Genomic DNA, 21,074 nt, shown 5'->3' on the forward strand with positions numbered 1-21,074 from the left:
CCAAGAACAGCCACATTCAAAACCCTATACCACACCTAATGCTGGAGCAGCCTACTCCTGAAAGCAAGTCCTTCAGGAGAGATTTACCAGTTTTAAGTATACACTGGTATAATTTCCTTAAATACACAAACAAAAACCCCTTAATCTGGAACCAGAGCACACACAAGTTACACACACGGACTGTGCCAGTGTAAGCTGTTGCTGCCCATTATTAACCTCCCTGCTCAGCTCAGCTCCTCCTCCGCAGGAGACTTGCCTCTGAAGTCTGCGGGCACACTTGCTCATGTGAACATTCCCCAGCCTGCTTCAGTCACGTTTTCACATTTCTTCAGCCAGCCTAAGCCATTTTGATTGAATCAGGTTAGAAACCACTGATATGAGTAGCTCTACAAACAGCCACCACCGAACAACAAACAGCTAAGTGCAGAAACCTCTTTCATCAGTTCAGGTGGATATGAATCCCATCAAAAATCTCAGCCAAGGACATTCAAAGAGTCATAGATTCACACCAGCAGTATAGCTACACTCTTAAGCATCCCCTAGCCACATGAGCCCTTGAACTGTCCATTCGAAGCTAATTTTGGGGGCCACATTGGTAAATCTCTCTCTATTTTAAGACTAGTAAGAACTACCCTCTTAGACAATCTGGTTCAAGGTTTTGCAAGTCTCTTGCACTGCTTCAGCTTCAGATAAAAAAAATTAAAAATCAGGTATAAAAATAGGAAAGCAGTAAAAGAAGAGTGACAGTAGGGAAGGGGGATGTCAAAGATGGACATTACTGTAATTTAATATATAAACCTAAACTTTTTAAATTCAAAGAGGTAGTGTCCAGGGAAGCCCTATCAATTAAAAGTGTCAAGAAGCACAAAAGGGTGATACTTTTGAGAAAAGTTTTTTGGTTGTTATGAGAGCAAGACAGTTTGTAATTCTATATCCCACAGAAGCTTCAAGAGAATTTACAAAAAAGTTTGTTCACATAAAGACTATACTAACTGGACCTTCAGAATTTTTCTCCCTTCTCATATCTCTTGAGAATCATCACAACCTATTGACAAGGCAATACTGACAGTATTAATAACCTCTGCATGCTGAAATTGTCATTTGGTTAAACACAGTCACACAATAAGACTTAAATTCTGTTCATAACCTCCCTTATACTCACAGGTACCAGCAGTGGAACAAAACCTGATTTGCCCCATTATACACACCCTAACATTCCTGCAATAGAAAGGATTAAGGATGGAGTTTCAGGCAGTATTCCAAGATTAGTCTCTTGTTAGATAGTCTATAGTATTTTGTTGAATTGTCTTTTTAGAAAATCAGAGTCTAAGTCTAGAATGAAACATGTCTGCAAAGTAGATTGAGGTACTTGGATTCTGCTAGATTCAAAATTTGAGAAAGACTAAAGCTTACAAATGCTTTTTTTGGTACAACAGAAATGCACTTAAAAAGAGTAGTACTACTGAATGTTCATGGTTAGAAATAATCCTCAACAAATCTGCATGCATCCACGTCAAACATTCATTTAACAACCATTAAGTTTGACTCTTTATAGATTTTTTTCAAAAAATAGAACCTAAATTGCTAAAACCAAGGCAATCTCTGTATTTTCAGTTCAAAAGCTTTAACATACCAGTACACTCTGAGAAGTGAGGGACAGTGAATATCAACAGTAGATTTCAGATTTCCTTTGGCCTTTTAGGCTAAGCTTGCCATTTACATTTGAAAGATGATTCCTCCTAACGAATAGTTTCTGCAGATCTGGGAGGAATGTGTTGAGTTTTGCATTACAGGTAAGTGTTGTAATGGAAATTTTCTGAACTAGGGAGAATTACAGAGTGATGATGAGCCTTGAGTCCTATTTTCTCCCAGTGCTTTTAAACTCTGTGTTGGTCTTGACAGAGCAGAAGATTCTGAAGGCCAGAGTTCTAAGTCACAGATGAGGTTTTGATGACAATCAAGATAAGAATTATATTCCAATATATTTCTACTGAGTATGTTGTCAGATTTTTCTGTTTCCAGAGCTAAAGTGTTTAAAACTGTCTAAAGAGACATCCTTCAAGTCTGTAGAGGAAAACCCAATGATACAGAAATGGATTCTCACCCTATGTTGTCAGTGCTCCTACCTCTCATTATATGCACACTTTGCAACCTCAAAAATACTAATTAAACACAAACAAGGTGTTTTAGACAGTCAAAATCACACATTTACACAGCAGCCACTGTGAACTTTATTAACAAAAGAAGTGTTTGCCAGTTAAACTGCCATCACTTTATTGACTTCTCTGCTTACTTGTAGAAAATCAGTTCTTTCATAATGGCTCTGGAAATCATTTATTGCCAGGTAAATGTTGAATCACTGGCAACATATGCTCTCCCGGGAACTCTGGCAGCCTTACCATGGAAAGAGCTATACACACCTTTGCAAAACGCAAAGTAAGCAACACGTCTTTCATTCAAGCAACAAGTCATTCTTGAGACAGATGTCATGCTAGCCAAACAGCAAAAACACCTTTACATTAAGCAATCTTTTCTATCATGACAGTTCCATGAAATGAAGTGCAATTTGTGAGGGAAAAAAATCCATAAGATACCAGTTATGCATTCTCTTCATGTAACTCTGTAGTCAAGTCTTATTTCTCAGGCTGGAGAGGCTGAGCTAAAATGAAACACAGCACGATGATCTATCTTCATGAAAATGTCCCGTTTCTAATGCATCTGCTTTTGCCTCCTTTCCTCTTTAATAGTCCTATGCAGTCCTGTGCATTAGAAGTCAGGACAAGGCTTCTTCATTCATCTGGAGTCAGAATTACATTCAATCCTGTAAGCAACTCACAAAGCAGTCTATACACATCTCTGAAAAGAAGTTCTCCATTCCTAAGTAATCCAACCATCACAGAAGATATTTCCCTATTTCTTGAACTCCAGAAGTTGTTTTAATTCCTTTTTCATCTTCATCTTGTAGCCAAGTGGCAAAATAGCATTGTCATGGGCTACATACAGTAGGATTTAATCTTTATTAATAGCTTCAGTAGATTGCCCGAGGATTTTTAGTACTGTAGTAGGCTTCACATGCAGCTACATAAGCAGATTCTGGGAAGAAGTCATCATGGTATTCTGCTAAAAACCTGAGAAGAAAGCACACCAAAAAAAGAACAGAACATGAAACATTTAAGAGAAAAGCTATTTTCAATTTAATTTTTAAGCTCAGCAAAACAACAGCCTGGAAATTAAGAGTTATTACACTTTGAAATTTGGCATACAAAAGGCTTGCCCTATTTTTACAAGTTTTACAGCTTTCCCCTATCATTCTTAAATCGAAATTGCATTAAAAAAATAGCTCAAGCTCAATAAAAAGAAAATCTGAAAGTTGAATCTACACTCAGAAAAGAATGCCAAGAACTATCAAAAAAGGAAAAAAAAAAAGTGAGCTCATTCTGCAACTTCTGTCAGTCACCTGCTCAGCATACCACTTTAATTTATGTTAGAACCAGGATTTTCAGTTATCACTATGTCAGTATCTTATACAAATGTCTAGTAATCATTAAGTCAAACTCTACCTTTTAAGGTAAGTAAATCTACGATTTGTTCTTTCATATGCCTGTGCATTTAGGGTCTCCACCCCTCATAAGTATCTGATTTAAATATGGCTCTCAGACAAATACGCATCCTTTGCAAATCCAGTTCCCTAACTTGAGACTTCTCCAAGCCAGTCTTCAAGTATTGTTCAAACAGACAAGCACCCAATATTTTATCATGTCTTCCTGCTCTGCTAACATAAAATTCTTTCTTTCGTTTAGGACTGAAAGCTACTAACACCAGTAATAAACAGCTAAAATGACTACAAACTCTCTGCTCTTTCATTTGTAAACAAAGATACCAGGTATACAAATGGGAGCAAAAGGGCAAAACAGTTCTTAAACCCTGAAGCACATGATCAAGTTGTACTTCAGAAAAAAAAGACACTCAAAAATACCTGGATATTAAAGATCAGCACCAATAAACATGGCAAAATGTTACCTACAGGTTCTCTGAGTTACAGCAGGAAGCAATGGAAACAACAGAAAACAATGTCATTTGCAGAATCTGGTTTCTCTCAAGAACTACTGGCTAGGGAGATGACCTCACTATTGGAAGCTAAAAATATCAGTTTTGCATAACCAATACCCTGGACATAGAAAATCCAAATTAAAAAAAATGTACAGGTGAATGCAATTAAAACCATAGTGTTTCTCCAACCTCACTCACAGCTACACTGCCTGAACTAGGCATGTCCTTGGATCTTAAGAAAGCCAAAGCATCAAAGAATACTGACAAGATTCTCTATATAAGGCAATCTAAATTTAATCAGGAATATATTAATTGCTGAGAGCTCATACATAAAGGTTACAGTACAAAAAGATAAATAAAAAAGGCCAATTTTTACACACACACACACACACACACACACACACACTTGTACTTAAACATGGGCATCAAACAAGTGCTGAACTGGAGTAATAACTGGTTAAATCCTACTAATTCAAGGAAAAGCAGTGAGAAATACAAGCCTTTTTGGAAGAAATCAATCCTTCAATGTGTCATCATTTATTTAGAAGGCAGTTTGTCAGCTTCCTCCATACTTGCTTATTTCATACGAGTTCTGTAATTAACGGTATAGAAGGACCTAGGGTAGTTTCTGATGTAAATATTTCAGGTTTAAGACATGGAAGTGAACAGGCTGGACAACCAATACACTTCCAGAAGATCAAATGCCAGCTTCTTTTTGTTTTCGAACATTATCTAAGGAATTGAGCAGAAAAGACTCTGTTACATAACCCGTAACAGTGTCTAATCAAGCACATAACTTCTGTCAATATTCACCTGGGGCAGGCACTGCCAAAAGGGAGAAATCTCTCTCTTGTATTTAAAGCAAGGATCCAATTGGCTCTGCCACAAACTGACACCACGTAAGCTATCATAATAAATGTGTAAGACCTAAGTAAATTTGAAGTTCCACACAGTCTTCATTCACACAATCTTAAGTGCCTTAAATACTTTAGCATACTTTTTGTTTATAAGTATTCGTACTACGCTAATTTCTCATTGGGTCAAACAGCAGCTTCCAATTTTATTAGAAAACACAATGCAAAAAGGATTACATAATTAAGGTTGAGAGATAATTAAAAAAACTTCTATGAAAACTATTTTGTTAAATCAAAAATTTTTGTTTAATATTACAGCATGTTACAGTTGCGTTATACCAATTTTCTAGTCACAGATATAAAGACATTTAAATAAATTAAATAAAACATCAGTGAAATATTTTCCCCTGAAATGCAACAAACTACTAAATAGTGAATCCAGATTAGTTAAACTTTGGCAAAAGAATGAGCCTGAAAAAAATAGTTTTATTCTTTTCTTGAACTAAAATAGGACAAATCTAGACTAAAGCCACCAATACTTGATTGATACACTGTTTGAACCACATAACTTACGTGATTTGCTAGCCCTTGTCATTAAAACCGTTCACCACCTACTTTTCTAGGCTTACCAGGCCATAAAGTTGCTCTAATACTTTATAAAATGCTTTCTTCCATGAGATAGAGATACCCGTTAGAAAATAATCCAAGGAAACACAAAAACAATTCACACAGATTGTCCTAATCTTCACTGAACTATGTAATTCATTTGCACTACACACACCCCTTACTCTAGGAAAACCACTACAAGAGACTACTGAAATTATAGCAAATTACAAGCTAATAAAATACCTGAGTCATCAACTGCTATGACCTCTGACTGTAGTTAGCCACAAATCACTTTCTAGTGATACATAGACTGCACAAGATTAGGATAAGCCACAAATGGAATTTAATTAAAAATTCATGTTAATACATGCATTGATGACTTCTAGACATAAACAGTGAGTACGAACTACACGGGACAATCAAATTCTTAGTGTCATTGGCTAATATTCCATAAAACACAATACCAAGTGCTAGATCATACGAAGCAGTATGTTTTAAAAGAACATCAATAAAACAAAGAAACCCGTAGAGGACATTGGGTAGCTGACAGTTCCAAGAATTTTAAGGGCAAGTAATGGGAAACAGGTTCATTTTCTCTTACAAATTTGCTGACTTGTGCTTAAGATCAGTCATAAATGCCAGTTTGGTGCAAGCTAAAGTGACAGCTGGTAAAGATGAGAAATTTTAGCCAAGATGCTTGTGGCACAGCTACAAGCCCCCCTCAAAAAAAGCAGGCAGAATACATGCAGTCAAACGTACATCTGTGTTCTTAATGTAACAGTTGTGAAAAGCAAAATACTCCAGAGCTAGAAGATAAACTACTTTCTGCAGAGAAGCAGGAGGAAACAGGCAAAAGAACATGAGGTCAGCCACTGTCCCAGTCCCTTGTATATCTGTAAACAAAGAGCAGTGGCCCTTATAAAGCTACTTTCTACTCGAACTCCAATGCAGCGCAGAAAGCTGGCACAGAAATATTTGAAGTCTACTGGATATTTCACTAATGCTTTGCTCTTAGAAAAGCTGAAATAGCACAAAGATCAATTTCACTGGCACCTGCAAGTCATGAGCCAAGATTTTAAAACAGAGGGAGCTGTACTTAGGAAGCAGAGCCAATGTCCAGCTATAGAGAGAAAGTACGTTGCTATTTAGCTATTCAGAAATTGTTTCATTACTTTTAACTTACAAACCTGATAAATTTGGTCACTTGTTGCATTATTGCCTTTTTCATTTTCATAATTTTTACAGAGTTCATATGTTATACCTACACAGTGACTGAGTTTTGCGATGCACAGATGTCCACACAAACATCCTGATGTAAGAGTGCACACTTTTTTCTCATCATGAGCATCCACAAAAAGAATGCATACGCTTTACACTCCTGCTCAGAACATAGAGATAACAGAGCACAATGCACCTACTTCCCTCTCTACCACAGGTTCCTAGAAGAGCAACACTTCAGAAACGACTAGAGGGGATAGAGACAAAGGAAACGGACACATGGGCAACCTAGCTTGAAGAATTCCTATGTTCTAATCTTCAGGTGTAGCAGTCCGTAAGCAAGCTTACCTCAGATGACTCCAAGCAATAGCCTCACAAATATACTATCATCAGGCTGAGAGTTACGCAGGCAGATCTACCAAAGAGAGGCACAGAACTATCGTTATCGACATTAAAAGGCCACTTGACATATATATATGTCAGGAACATTTCTCAACAGTCACTGAATTAATACAAGCTTTAAGAGCATCATCTAGTAGCAAAAATGTCCTTGTCTTGGCACTGTCAACACAACCTTATTACCTGAACACTCTTTGCATGAAGAAAAACAATCTTCTAAATGTCAGCTACCGTGACATAAACAAACTCAGGGATGGCCTGAAAAGAGTGAAAATTATGAAGAAAGGAAAACCTTAATAATTTTAAGAAGGACACCTAAGCCATAGAGGTATAAGAATACAGGGTTAAACGGAGAAGTTTCCAGGAAGGTAACATCTTACACACTTTCGCTACAGCTCTTAGTTCTAGAAGGTAAGCAGGTGCTTTGATGAGATCAGATACCTGGCCTAGATGCTGTCTGAAACACAACTGTTAATGATCTATCTACAGGAATTTCCTTAAAGAGCATGGTGAGTCCTAACTCTATGAGTCACCTCATCAAAAGAAATGTAATTTGCAGATTAAGAAGTTATCTCCTCTCCAAGACTACTACTCAAATGCAGGAGTTGAAAGCTAAAAAGCTTAGTTTCACACAAAAGTGTACGCCACCACCTGCCCCCCACCCCCTCCAATTGACAAGCATGTCTTCATCTGGAGGCTGTTCAGGGCAAAAAGCTCACCAACACAAAGTTCATCATAACCCCAATGCAGTCAAACAGAAGAAGTGAAGTGAAAAGTTTCAGATGTTTATTCTGATATCCAGTGACTCAAAAACCATGCTAAAGGAACCAGCAGGCTTGTTTTGTTGACTGGGCTCTTGTTACTCATCCACATACAGAAACAGAGATCATCTTCCTTGGCCTTTAAGGGGCAAGTGCAGAAAACTGTGAAGATGCCAATCTGCCAACATAACATTTCAGGTAATCAGGGTAAGTGGAAATTAAAAGTGGTACCTTCTAGTAGACCTCTTGGGAAAACAGTCCTACAAGAGCCCTTGGTTTGTCTTGAGGATGAAGACCCACTTTTGGCAAGGCCAGCACAGATGCCTCAATCAATTCCTGGAGCTGCCTTCTAAAAAAGCTACCATAACACTTTAAATATTTTGGGCAACCACTCACTTCAGATGCATGATCCAAACCTCTGCTCTTAGGATTAGGAATATACTCCTCATTCAAATACCCAGGCACCTGATGATTTGGTAAGCAGAAGGAAGAGAAGCAATCCACATGATGCAATTTCAGGATTTTTGGCAGAGCAATCAAACCTTAGTCAAGAACAATAAGCACACATGAGCCAGATTCTGCACACAAGCCAGGCAACAAAAGCCTACCGAAAATAAGAACCTGTAGAATACCAGGTACTCATTGACTAAGATGCTTTCAACATAAAGGTGCCAAAATTGAGGGCACCCAAAATGGCAGTTTCCCTTCTACCCATCCAATAAACACAGCGTAGCCCAAACTACAACAGTAATAATGCCCTAAAATAAGGCATATACATTCACTGTGCAAGTAGAATTCCTTCATTTCAAAGTGTTTCAAAACTTAAAAAAAGTTCCTTTACCTTTTTGTGCCTCTAAACCCACACCTGTCCATTGACACACAAAACTCCGATTTTCTCACATTTAGGCTCCAATTCCATGAAGTTTTCTAGTATGTCATAATTGCTATGCTGCACAGGTACGTTTTGTCAAGTTATTCCCAAAATAGGGAGGCAAATAGAAAAGCCCTAATCAATATAGGAAACGGCAGCAGAACTGCATTCTTTGTGATCCTTCAAAAAGTTATTTTTAATCAGTTGCCATCTTGCAACTTTATTAAGTCACAGTGAGCAGGAACTCCATCACAAGCAACTTCACCTAAAGATGTTTTCTATTCTATTCACCATGTGCAATGCTTAATTTTTTCATTCTCAGAAAGCCACTAATAACCTCTCATTAACTGCACATTAGCACAGACTAGTGGTCATAATTCACCACTGCAATTACATATAACAAAATCACTACACCACTAAAGGAATGTTGTGCTATCAAAACCAGAGATCTATTTCTTAAGGTTACTTCAAACAATTTGTCATCTTTCTATATAAACATTATCACAGCCCTCTAACTTGGTCACATTCTGGTTTGGCTTCCTTCCCATAAAATAATCAACAGCATTAAAATACTTCTCTACCCAAGAAGCAGAGTGGCACAAGCATGTTGTAAAACACCAGGAAAAAAAAAAAAGGGCTCTAAAATGAAAGAGATAACTTACAGGATATACTGAGTTTGAAATATCAGTGGGTTTTTAACAAAACCAAAGACTTTGACATTAAGGATGTAGTTTTCCATGAACAGAAATACTACATATTGGCCTCATCTGGAAAAGTGTATTAGAAGTTTTAAAATCATTATTTTAGAAATATTTCATCACTTATTCTTCTGTATTTCATGGAAGTCAAAATACCTATGGCTTTCTGAAGTGCTGTACCATTTTGTTTTGCTTTTTTTGCCCCCTACCATGCAAATGACATTGACTGAAATTACCTCAGTGAAGATGGGTCTTGCTATTCTAAAACCAGACATGTTACAGTCTCCTAATTTTTAAGTATCTCCTATGAGTCAATAGTCCTGAGAAGCAACCTCTCTGATCCCAAAACAGTTTTCAAAGTCAAAGCTGTGTTCAAATCAACGGAAACAGCAAAACAAGAACCAGTACCTTCCTGCCTATCATTTCTCATCACTTAAGCAGCCTCTGCACGCCTGCTAGGCACCTCACTATACAGAGAGGTCAAAATAGAGCACATAACAGCATTTTATTAAAAATACAGCTGAAATAACAGTATTGTTAAAATGCAATACTTACTCTATCTCAAAAACTATTAACAGGCAGGAAGACTTAATCAGGGGTCCTTTCTTACTAAGATTACCAGTTAGTAGACACCAGTTACTCTATTAGCTTCCACTGCTTGCTCCTGAAGACTAAACTCAAACTGCAAGTAAAATTCAGAGAAACCAACTGGCAAGTTGGCCACTAATGTCCGTTTCAGACCGTTGATATTCTGCGAGTATTATTAATTATTTCAGAGCTAAATAATTTGAAGAGAAGACTAATAGTTTTGTACGTAATTTGAGAAACTAGTTTTCTTTACTTCTGCAAATTCTGTAATTGAGAAATCAACTTTTGTGTTCTCCATAAATAAATTTTCATTATGTACACTTGTAGAAAGCTGCACTAAGCACAAGGGGTACAGCTTCTACTTAATATGAAACTCGAAAAGATGTATTTCATACATCCCTTAAAAATATATGTTGTCTGGGAAACTGAAATCAATCTTGCCTAGCAGCAATCTGAGGGCATGACTGGAAAACAATACCCATGTAGCATCTCAAAGTGAATTTAATGCATCTATCAAGTACTGAGTAAACTCAAATAAAATAAGCTTCTAGACAAAGTGTTATATTAAATAAGTCTCAGTTTCTCAGCCCACATGAGATTAATAGTACAAATGTTAAATGAAACTGTAAATTTTAGCCATAAAATCATAATATAAAATTAAATCAGTATATATGCCAGAACTAAATCAGTTCTGTAGCACATGAAAATTTTATTTAAAAATATATAAACTACTTATGCTTGGACTACTCTACCTAGAATTCAAGGAAGATTCAGAAACAGTTTTATTAATGCAAACAGACAGCTTCAAACACTTGTCTGCTATTAGAAAAATAAAGAAAAGGAGAGTACTTCAGCTTGCCACTCGAGAACAGTTCACTAAAAGAAATTAGGCAGTCTTAAGTAAGCTGACTGCTATCATCTAATGCATACAGACTGTGTAGGACAGTTCTTACCTTTCAAAAGGTAAGCCAGAACAGAACTGATAGAAAATATTTTTAATAAACATCCATTAATCCTTTCATTCCCAAAAAGGAAAAGACAGATGTGAAAATGAAAGAAGAACTAGCACAAGATGTCACCTCAGCCTCAAGTTTTCTCTTGTGATGAGAAACAGATAATGCAGAAGTATTTCTGATAAAAATCAAGTCTAAACAAGTTTCTAGAAAATGTAATTCTTTGACAACATTCAATGACATATGAGACAAACAAATGAAAGACGTCCTAAAGCCCCAGAACATGTGTTAAAAAAAAAAACCCTAATAATTCCTATTGGTTTCTATGTTACCTATTTGAATACACAGCAGCATATCTGGTAAGGAAACTAGTCTAACAAGAATATTTATGACAAAGCTACCCAAGATCAAATGCTTCCTACAGCAGTAACTGTAACTTGGAAGTTTTTTCTGTACCAGTTCTGACAAAACCATAGACTTCATTGTTTCAGCATAGAAAAGAAACCTTGAGAACAGCATCAGCAAAACATACATGACACTGGCATAGAAAGCACTTGAGAAAAAACACACGGCCCTCGAATATTTTGTTGTACCAGTTATGCGATATCCACACTATGCTTGCCTTGGGGGGGGTCATTTTGGTTTAGTTGTAGTCTGGTCTTGAGGACTGAATGCCTCCTAGTACTGGAGCACACTTCTGTTTAAGTGTTTTCTAAAAGGAATCAAGCTTGTGTACTCAGAGCACTCTGCAGTGCAACACAAAGCATGATAAGTGGGAACTACTGACAGATTTGCTTCAAAAGCACAGTTCTAGCTGACCTAAAAATGCTGATGTGGAAACATCTTCTGCCTTTTTTTTTTCTCTTCTGTTCATAGATGACTACACGTTTCAACAAGATGGTCAGATGGAAAAATAAACACATATGGATACTACCAGTAGAACTTTCAACATAATCACCTCCCTACCTGTATAGGGGTGGGGGGACACGTTTCCTCCTTCCCTCTATTTCACTCCACAACAGCTCATCCATAGAATGGGTATGAAGAAACTGCATTTAAGATGCTAAAGAGTAGAGACCTGCTCTGACCAACACAGAAGAATCTGAACAGCCAGAGGTCTGATAAAAACCAATTTGATCCACAGTGAGTTAAGCACCCTGAATAATATTGACTCCAAGCAAAAACACATTTCCAACAATAAGCACTAATGTTGTCCTGTTTAACTTAAAGGTATTTTGAATACTCATAAGGATCTGACAAAATAGAGACATAAAAAGCAATGAGTAAAACTTAAAAATCAAATGCTTCAAGTGAAAAAATTTTGTATTGTAGAAAGTTTGACATTTGAGACACCTTTTATTTTCAACAATTAAAGTAAAAGCATTTTAAAGCTTTCACCTCTCTGACCTCTAACAGGACTTTTGATATGCTAGTGCCACATTATGTTACTCTGCAGTATGTGGCTACTTAAGAGTTTTTGACCAAAAGTGTTAGGAGTCCCACATTTGTTCCAAATGTTGACCATTTACAACACCTTCTCCTGTAAGTTTTCCTTGGCAAATTTAATTTCCATGTTATTGATGCTGCTAATACAGTGCCACACTAGATATCTAACTACCACGACAATGTCATGTAGAGATACTAACTAGAGTACTTGACAAACAAAGCTGGTCATGGTGCAGGTATGGCCATACTGACTCCAGCTGTGGAGCTAGCATGATCAGAAAGAGTTTGGGTTCCTCTACAAGCCACTGCATTGCACAACAGAGAAACCTTTCTGTTTAAAGCTCAATTAGGACAGGCTTTTCTTTAAAAAAAACAACCCACCATAATTAAAGTTTCTCTCCCTGGTAATATCAATGCAACATCAAAACTCTCAGCTATGCTCTCAGAAGTAACAATGTTGAGTTTGTATTTCTTCATAAACTTGGTTTCTTAACGAAGTCAGACTTGTTATTGTATACATACTAGCAAATAAACTTTCATACTTCAGTTCTCTAGCACTGTGTTTATCAAAACTCCAAAGTATGGAGTATGGAGTTCAGGTTCCCTTCAATTTGAATTACAGAATCAAAAACCTTGTATTAATCTTTATTCAAATTGTTATTATTAACATCTTATATTAAATTTTATCATATTCTTGTAGTTACTGAAAATTAACATCTTATTTTAAAAACCCTTTGTCATTCCAGGACACTTAGATCTATGTAACAATGCAAACACTGTTGTGGTACATTGTGTCACATTACCTCAGGAACATTTCGAAGTGTTTTACTAAAGCCTTTAGGTTTTTGTCAGGAAAGCACATCTTCCCCAGTATTTCTGGTAGCTTTACTGTAAATAAGAGAAATAATGTTTACACCTGTTCTTTTAAAAGCAACTCCTAATTACTTTTATCTACTATACAGAAAAAAAGAATACAAAAAATTCTCCCTGCAGCCTCCACTTTTCTTTTCAAGTTACTCAGTGATCTTTCAAAACCTTACTAAAAACAAACATGCTGAGAAAGTGAATGCTGCTTGTTTACTTTTCTTAAACGAAGGCTTACAGAGACACTAAGAGATAAGTAAGTTTATGAATAGCCTAAGAGTTTTAAAGAGACTAAAATGTCTGCTTCTCCAAGAATAAAACTAAATGCGATAAAGCAAACAACAAATCACATGGATACAGTCACTAAAAAAAAACCCCAAAACAAAAAACCCAAAACAAACAAAAAACCCAAATAAAGCACTTCTGATTCAGCACAGAGTTTTGCATCAGTTTACCAAACATCCGTAGCAAATGTTGAGATCCATAGATATATGAGGGAGGTGGTGGTTGGTCACTTGGTGGATAATTCTCTGGCATCAATTTCCAGGACAAAACCTAAAGATAAGACATGAAAATGTTGGTTGTGAAATCTTTATAGCACCGTACGTAATTTAGTCCGTGCAGAACTTCAAAACTGAAGATGAAATAAGTAACACAAACAAAACCTTTTCTTACATAGCCCTATTCAGAGGTCAACAAAACCTTTAATCATTGAATCTAAGATAGTAACATAAAATATGTTACCTCATTCAATTCATTGTTTCTTCTACCTTCAAAGCCAGTAAAAACCGCACTCCCCTCTTTGCTAGGAGTCAAAGTTATAGGGGAAGATGATCCACTATGGACAGGGGTTTCTTCAAAAGGGAAGGAAAAGCAAAACAAAAGAAATCAGAAATAAAATGTCATTATCTGTTTTATGGAACTAAAAGCCACTAAACACAACTAAGGCCTGCTGCTAAAATGTTTAAAGTCTTAAACGCTGTAATTCAATAAATGCTATCCTAAAGTAGGCTCACATTTCTGTGAGCAGCTCCTTGAATTCTGTTGAGAAATACAGTACCAAAATACTGAAGATATTGTTTTGTATTTCTCCATTTGGTATAAGCTTCAGAGAGAAGGAACAGATACAAAAAATAATGAATTCCTACTCCAATCATTCAGTTCGCAGTCCAGATCACATTAAATTATTGCTTTAAACATGATTTTAAGTCGTGGTCTTTTTTTACGGAGCAAAGCCTACTTTTTTCCAAGTGCAAGAAGAGCTTCGGCATAGAAGCTGGGGTCTCAAGATGCCGTCGTTTAGGTTGCGGGGAAGCACTGCTTTCCGATAATCTATCACAGTTAGAGCTATGGCGTGTAGAACGCCTCAGTGACTGCAGAATTTCAGGTTCAGCTTTTCGTCTTTTTGGCGTAGCTGGCTCCCCCGTTGTAGGTTGGCTGTCGGTTGACTGAGGCGTTGGTGGATTCAACAGAGGAGGACTTGGGGAAAGCTCCTCCTGATTTCTAAGAAATAAAGGCAGCTTTACAGAAGTGAAGAGATCAGGGTTCTTCACCCAAAAAAGATCCTTCTTGTTTCACATTGTCTTGTTAAATCCTTATTCAAATTAGACAGTCTCCTCCCAATAACTATCAAAGTAATAAGGCCTTATTTTAAAAACAGTTTTCCAGAAGCTATTTATTTTCAAATTTAAAAGTTAATGAACACAAATTTACATTTCAATGCAAATTTGTTTCCCGACAAAGCTGCAGCGTAACTCTACACCAGTCAGTAACAAACCCCTTTTGAAGTTAACCAGATAGAAATTCAGAACCTGAATTCAGGCAAACAATTCATGGAAAACTTCAACATTTTATCAAGACAATTTTTAAGTCAAAGTATGTGAGAAATCATCCTATTCTGAACACATAACCACCTTCTATTCCATTTTCCTCAGGACAGAAGCAGTATTAGACTCCTTACACCCAACCTACCTGTTGGTATTTGTTGAGTTTTCTTTGATGGGAAGAAAGAATTTTGATGAAGTCACCTTCTTAAATTGAGCTTGTTCATAAGGATAGAGCAAAATTAATGGAAGCGTGAAGTCAAAGGTTATTCTCAGCCCATCTACCATCTCTTTACATAGCTCAACACTAGAGAAAAAAAAAGGAATTACGAATTTCAAAGCTGCATGTCAAAATTCTTCAGTGTAGTTGTAGGAAATTCCTTTTTAATACACATCATTAACATCTTAACTACGATATACTGACTTCATCACTAAGTAATGATGAGTGATTAAAAGCACACTTAAAGAGACAGTGATTGCTGTTGGTGACTTCAGACAAATACAAATTTTAAAAGTCTGCCTAATAATATAAACCAAAATCATACAATTGTTCTGTTGTATTACTATTTACTGGACTAATAAAATCTACTTTACAGTAAATAAAGTTAGTTTTTCATGTAAGCATTATTTTGTTTTTCCAAGTTTACTAGGCTCAAAAAAGAGGCACCTGCCACAAAAAGTATGAACTCAATGGATTGAATCTCTGTCTAAAAGGCACATGCAGAATTTGATCTATAACCACCAAGATGCAGTTAAGGCTGTGCTTAAGACATATCCAGTGAACCAACAAAACCAGATACATTTGCATTGGATATCAGTTTCCAGTGGCCTGCTCCTGGTAACCAAAGCACTACATTTAGAGGCTACTAGAAATTTCAGCTTTGGGCTTGTGTAAAAGACTTGCAGCGCTAAGTGGTCAGTAGATGTGCTGTAACAAGCAGAACCAAGGACATTGACGCCAGCCTACCTCCAACACCTCTCACATCTATGAAGGTACTCATCTCTCATGTATCAGGTGCATATCACAGAATCATTACGGCTGGAAAAGACCTTGAAGATCATCAAGTCCAACCATCAACCCAACACCACCATGCCCACTAAACCATGCCCTGAAGCGCCACATCCACACGTTTTTTGAACACTCCCGGTGATGGTGACTGCACCACCTCCCTGGGCAGCCTCTTCCAATGTTTTAACACTCTCTCAGTAAAGACATTTTTCCTACTATCTAGTCCAAACCTCCCCTGGTGCAACTTGAGGCCCTTTTCTCTCGTTCTATTGCTAATTACTTGGGAGAAGAGACCAACACTCACCTCACCACAACCCCCTTTCAGGTAGTTATAGAGAGCAATGAGGTGTCCCCTCAGCCTCCTCTTCTCCAGACTAAACAACCCCAGTTCCCTCAGCCATTCCTCATAAGACTTGTTCTCCAGAGCCCTCACCAGCTTCGCTGCCCTTCTTTGGACACGTTCCAGCAACTCAACGTCCTTCTTGTAGTGAGGGGCCCAAAAACGAACACAGTATTCGAGGTGCGGCCTCACCAGTGCCGAGTACAGGGGCACAATCAATTTCCTGTATATGTATGGTAACAGTAATTCGATTCTGCCACAATGACCCACATTAGAAATTCCATACCTCCTATTAGCATTCCATACCACCTGCTAAAATTGCCTTTTTTTTTTTTTTTTGAAACACTATATAGATATTGGGTGAGGGGACCATCATGTGCAGAAATTCTATCACACTGGAGAAGGTCAATTACCTTCTGTGTCAAAGCAGTAAGGGCAATGCAATAAAGTTGTCAGCTGAATCTCTCCTACTTAAGACCCCACCTGGAGTCTTGCGTCCAGCTCTGGAGCCCTCAGCACAGGAAAGACATGGACCTGTTGGAGCAGGTCCAGAGGAGGACCCCCAGAACGATCAGAGGACTGGAACAGCTCTTCTGTGAGGACAGGCTGAGAGAGGTGAGGTTGTTCAGCCTGGAGAAGAGAAGGCTCTGGGGAGACCTTACTGCAGCCTTCCAGTACCTAAAGGAGGGGGCTTACAAAAAAGATGGGGACAGACTTTTTAGCACGACCTGTTGCAATAGGCCAAGGTGTAATGCTTTTAAACTAGAAGAGGGTAGATTTCAACTAGATCTAAGGAAGAAATTTTTCAGAATGAGGGTGGTAAAACACGGGAACCAGTTGCCCAGAGAGCTGGTAGATGCCCCATCCCTGGCAACATTGCAGGTCAGGTTGGACGGTGCTCTGAGCAACCTGATCTAGTTGAAGATGTGCCTGCTCACTGCAGGGGGGTTGGACTAGATGGTCTTTAAAGATCCCTTCCAGCCCAAACTATTCTACGATACCGAATGGATCACTGAAATTATACACATTTTCCTTATTAAAGCACCTTCTTTATTGAGGAAGTCACTTAAACATACACCTTCAAAAATCATAATGTGCGTACCACCTTCTGTTCATATTTCTGATGTTTGATCTAACTTCTTGTTTGGGAGATTTTATTACAAAGAAGTATCATTAAATCTGTCAAATAACAAATGACATCAATATAAATTTGGTCTCACACACCAAAATATTTCAAGGAATAGCCTAATTATGTACCATTGAAATAGAGCGTGGTAACAAAAGTCAAGATTTCTCACTGGTAAAATACAAGATTTCACCCCAGTGTAGACTCGGATAAAGCAGCAGTCGCATCTAATATTGGGAATCTTTAGCATATGGAAAAAACAACCAACAGAAGAAGTCATACTTGAAATACACAGGATTAATGCACTGCATTTGTAGCACAGTAGAAGAATATACAGCTTGGCTGAGAAAGCAGCAACCAAGACACAATCAATTTTAATAAACAGGATTGGTGTTACTACACACATTGTTAACGATTAAGATATGTCAATTAAAAAAAAATTTTAAAAAATCACCTGCACTTGGTAGTTCTCTTGTACGTGTTTGTATAAAACTTTTATCCTTTATAAAATTTTAACTCATTGCTAAAAAAATTCTTCATGTAGACAATAGCAACACATTCTTCCAAATATGTCACAATCATCACAAGAACTTACATGATAAAAGGAGATATTGATGCTTTTGCATAATGTCTTTTCAGACTATAGGGACTCTCTCACAGACAAAACAAATTGCCAGTGTTACTGTACTACAGGTATCTATCAACTATTTTAAGCCCCATAAATAGATATACATCACAGTATATCTATAGATAAGCTAGCTATATATAAGCTCACAGAAGTGAACAACCTTGAAACAGAACCTGGAATGCAAGGTCATGTTTCTTGTGACAATAGCGCTGAACTAAAGATTACTTACTTCTTCTCTGGTGGCACATAATGAAGATTCATATTAGCATGTGGAGTCATCTGATGGTGCCGAGATCTTTCATTGGCTGAAAAAGCAGCATTAATAGCAAAATGTTTCACATATGACTCCAGGATGGTTATTATATTTGTCTGACAAGGAAGCTTCACTAGCTGAAAGAGAAACAACAAATTAATGTCTTACAAAAAGAATTAGAAAGTATACCAATCTAAAACAGGAGCTTGTAATGTACCGACTAGTTTAATAAGCCTCTACTGCATGAAGTTATTTCCAGAGTGATTAATGTGAACCCTTAAACTGCATTTTTGATCAATCCTTTAGAAACATCTGGAGAAACAGAAATATGGTCAGGTTAACAAGCTTACTACATTTCCAGCTTTAAAAAACAATCTTTACTCTAAAACATCATTGGGTACTGAAATGTTACATTCTTAACTAGAATGACAACTCACTGTTTTAGCTATAGAGTGCTCTGCTCCCTACACTCTTTTTGTTCTTCCTTATACTCTCTAAGCTCACTTTTGCAATGAAGTTCAAAAAACAGTTGTTGTTATATGCAAGAACTACGTTTTATGCCCTCCCCAACCCCCCCATGCACATTCATTTCATAGCTTTTATTTCATACCCGTTTTCTTCTATTAATATAGTAACAGTCTTCCTCAAGCTTCTTTTTCAAGACTTCAGGAATTTCTATGCTTATTGCTCTTTCTTCCATGTCCCTTTTTGTGTGGGTGTCTTGTTCTTCTTTCTACAACAAAGCAGTGCAAGAAACAATATATTGGTTGTGCTTATGAATATTAGTGAAAAAGAACTTAAGTAGTCAGGATGCAATATAACAATCAAGTTTTGTCATGCAAAAATAAAATATATAACGTACAGTAAATATTTAAGCGGATAGTAGCCTTATTGTAAGCAATTTAACAATACTGCTTTGAAGTCATCTGTGAATTCATTTTTTAAAGCTTTTTTGTTAATTTAGCATTCACTTAAGTATTAACACAAAAGAATGAACAGAAGTTTGTTAGGTTTTGCTGTTTCAGATCACCCACACTGTAGTAGTTAGATTCCATAGACCTTCAGAACACCTGTTTACACTGTACTTTCTTTTTGACAGTGTAAAGAAAATAAATGGGTTTTAAGTCAGTCTTCTACATTTTAAATTAAGATCATGCCCATTTCACAGTAAAATACAAAAGCTAGAAAGATTCTGCTGCTATTAGGATTTGTCCAACCTGCATAGACCAGTAAAATTTTACAGCACCCACAAATCTGGATAATCTAATTTGCTATGTTTTCTCCACATAAGCTTTATGTGTAGAAAAAGAGGAAAAGCAACAAATGTGTATCTTTAGATTAATATCAAAGAATTCTACATGAATATGACATCCTCTATAATTAAAAAAAAATGTCAACCACAGTAAGCACCAGGAATAAGAAAATTATGCTTTTAATTACAGCTAAATAACCAGCTGTGGCCTATATTTTATCAACTTCAATTTTTCCAGAGTTTCAAATACAGATGTTTAAATCCTATGAAGTTAAGGAGCTCATGAATATACCATTTCTGTCCTCTCTTCTATGTCACTTTCTTCACTTTTTATTTCTTCATCTGTTCCTTCATCACTGTCATCAGAAGAAGAACTACTTATAGCTGTGTAAAAGAGATTTCACATATTTATCTCACATTATTACATTGCAGAGGTTAAGACCAACCAACTTCAGGCCTCAAAAAAACCACCAACCCAAAAGAAACCCCCACAACTAGCTGCTTATATTTAGGGAGGATAAATAATTCTAATTGAATTAAACACACAAGCATTATTTACAGCACACTATACACTTGTTAAATACGTAAGGCAAGAAGTTTACAGGAAATATTCTTGCATTCTCTCTAATTGAAAAAACACTTTTAAAAGCTCCCTACGTTTCTGAACACTCAGACATCTTTTCAATCTTTATTGGACTTTAGTTCTGAACAGGTGATTAATGTATTAATCATTCAATCAGAAGGTCTGGATCTATGCAGCAACAGTTGCCAGAACACCAGCTGAGTACCAGCTAGTGTTCCTGCTGGTTTTCAAGCTACAAAGAAAAGTGCTATGAAATGAAAGAGCTGGCTTGAGAGTGAAATCAGCCAGTCAGCTGACTGGAAACAGACTTTTGCAGTAGGTAGACTGCGGGGAAAAGAAAATCTTATTGCCCCCTAAAATACATAGAAACACTAGCAGGGAAAGCATCTTGTTTCCTAACACCAAAGAAAACTGAGGGCTTCTTGCATCTAGTAATACTACACTAAAAGTAGCATTAAGGTCTGAAATCACTGATTAGAATAGTTGAGTGGAAGCATCACAAGGAAAAGCCTCTGGAAGATAAGAAGAAAGGAGGTAACTTAATAGATGCTTAGCATGAAACACAGTGCTCACTCTTCATATGACTGCCCAGGTATATTTCAAATAGGACTGTGATACTCTCGTGTCATCCTAATAGGAACTTGCAGCAGGCACTGTACCCCTAGCTCAACAAGTTAAAGTCATCATGCCAGTTACCAAAAAATGAAAACAAGCTCACAGTTTTCACTACTCTCCTCATTTTCTTCAGCAGG

At 37.0% G+C, this 21,074-nt stretch overlaps 1 protein-coding gene across 1 annotated transcript; it reads right to left on the reverse strand.

Annotated features, from left to right (window-relative positions):
* Window positions 1–2,693: 2,693 nt before the first annotated feature.
* Window positions 2,694–21,049, reverse strand: MSL3 (male-specific lethal 3 homolog (Drosophila)). The gene is made up of 9 exons (XM_010294997.1): window positions 21,041–21,049; window positions 19,098–19,220; window positions 18,464–18,624; window positions 15,280–15,438; window positions 14,549–14,811; window positions 14,053–14,162; window positions 13,764–13,863; window positions 13,248–13,332; window positions 2,694–3,128 (listed from the first exon to the last, which is right to left on the reverse strand). The coding sequence occupies exons 2-9, from the start codon at window positions 19,185–19,187 to the stop codon at window positions 3,029–3,031; spliced, it is 1,068 nt and encodes a 355-aa protein (XP_010293299.1). The 5' UTR covers window positions 19,188–19,220; window positions 21,041–21,049; the 3' UTR covers window positions 2,694–3,028.
* Between the last annotated feature and the right edge of the window lie 25 nt (window positions 21,050–21,074).

Source organism: Phaethon lepturus, unplaced genomic scaffold (genome assembly GCF_000687285.1).
Source record: "Phaethon lepturus isolate BGI_N335 unplaced genomic scaffold, ASM68728v1 scaffold32779, whole genome shotgun sequence".
Classification (NCBI taxonomy): domain Eukaryota; kingdom Metazoa; phylum Chordata; class Aves; order Phaethontiformes; family Phaethontidae; genus Phaethon; species Phaethon lepturus.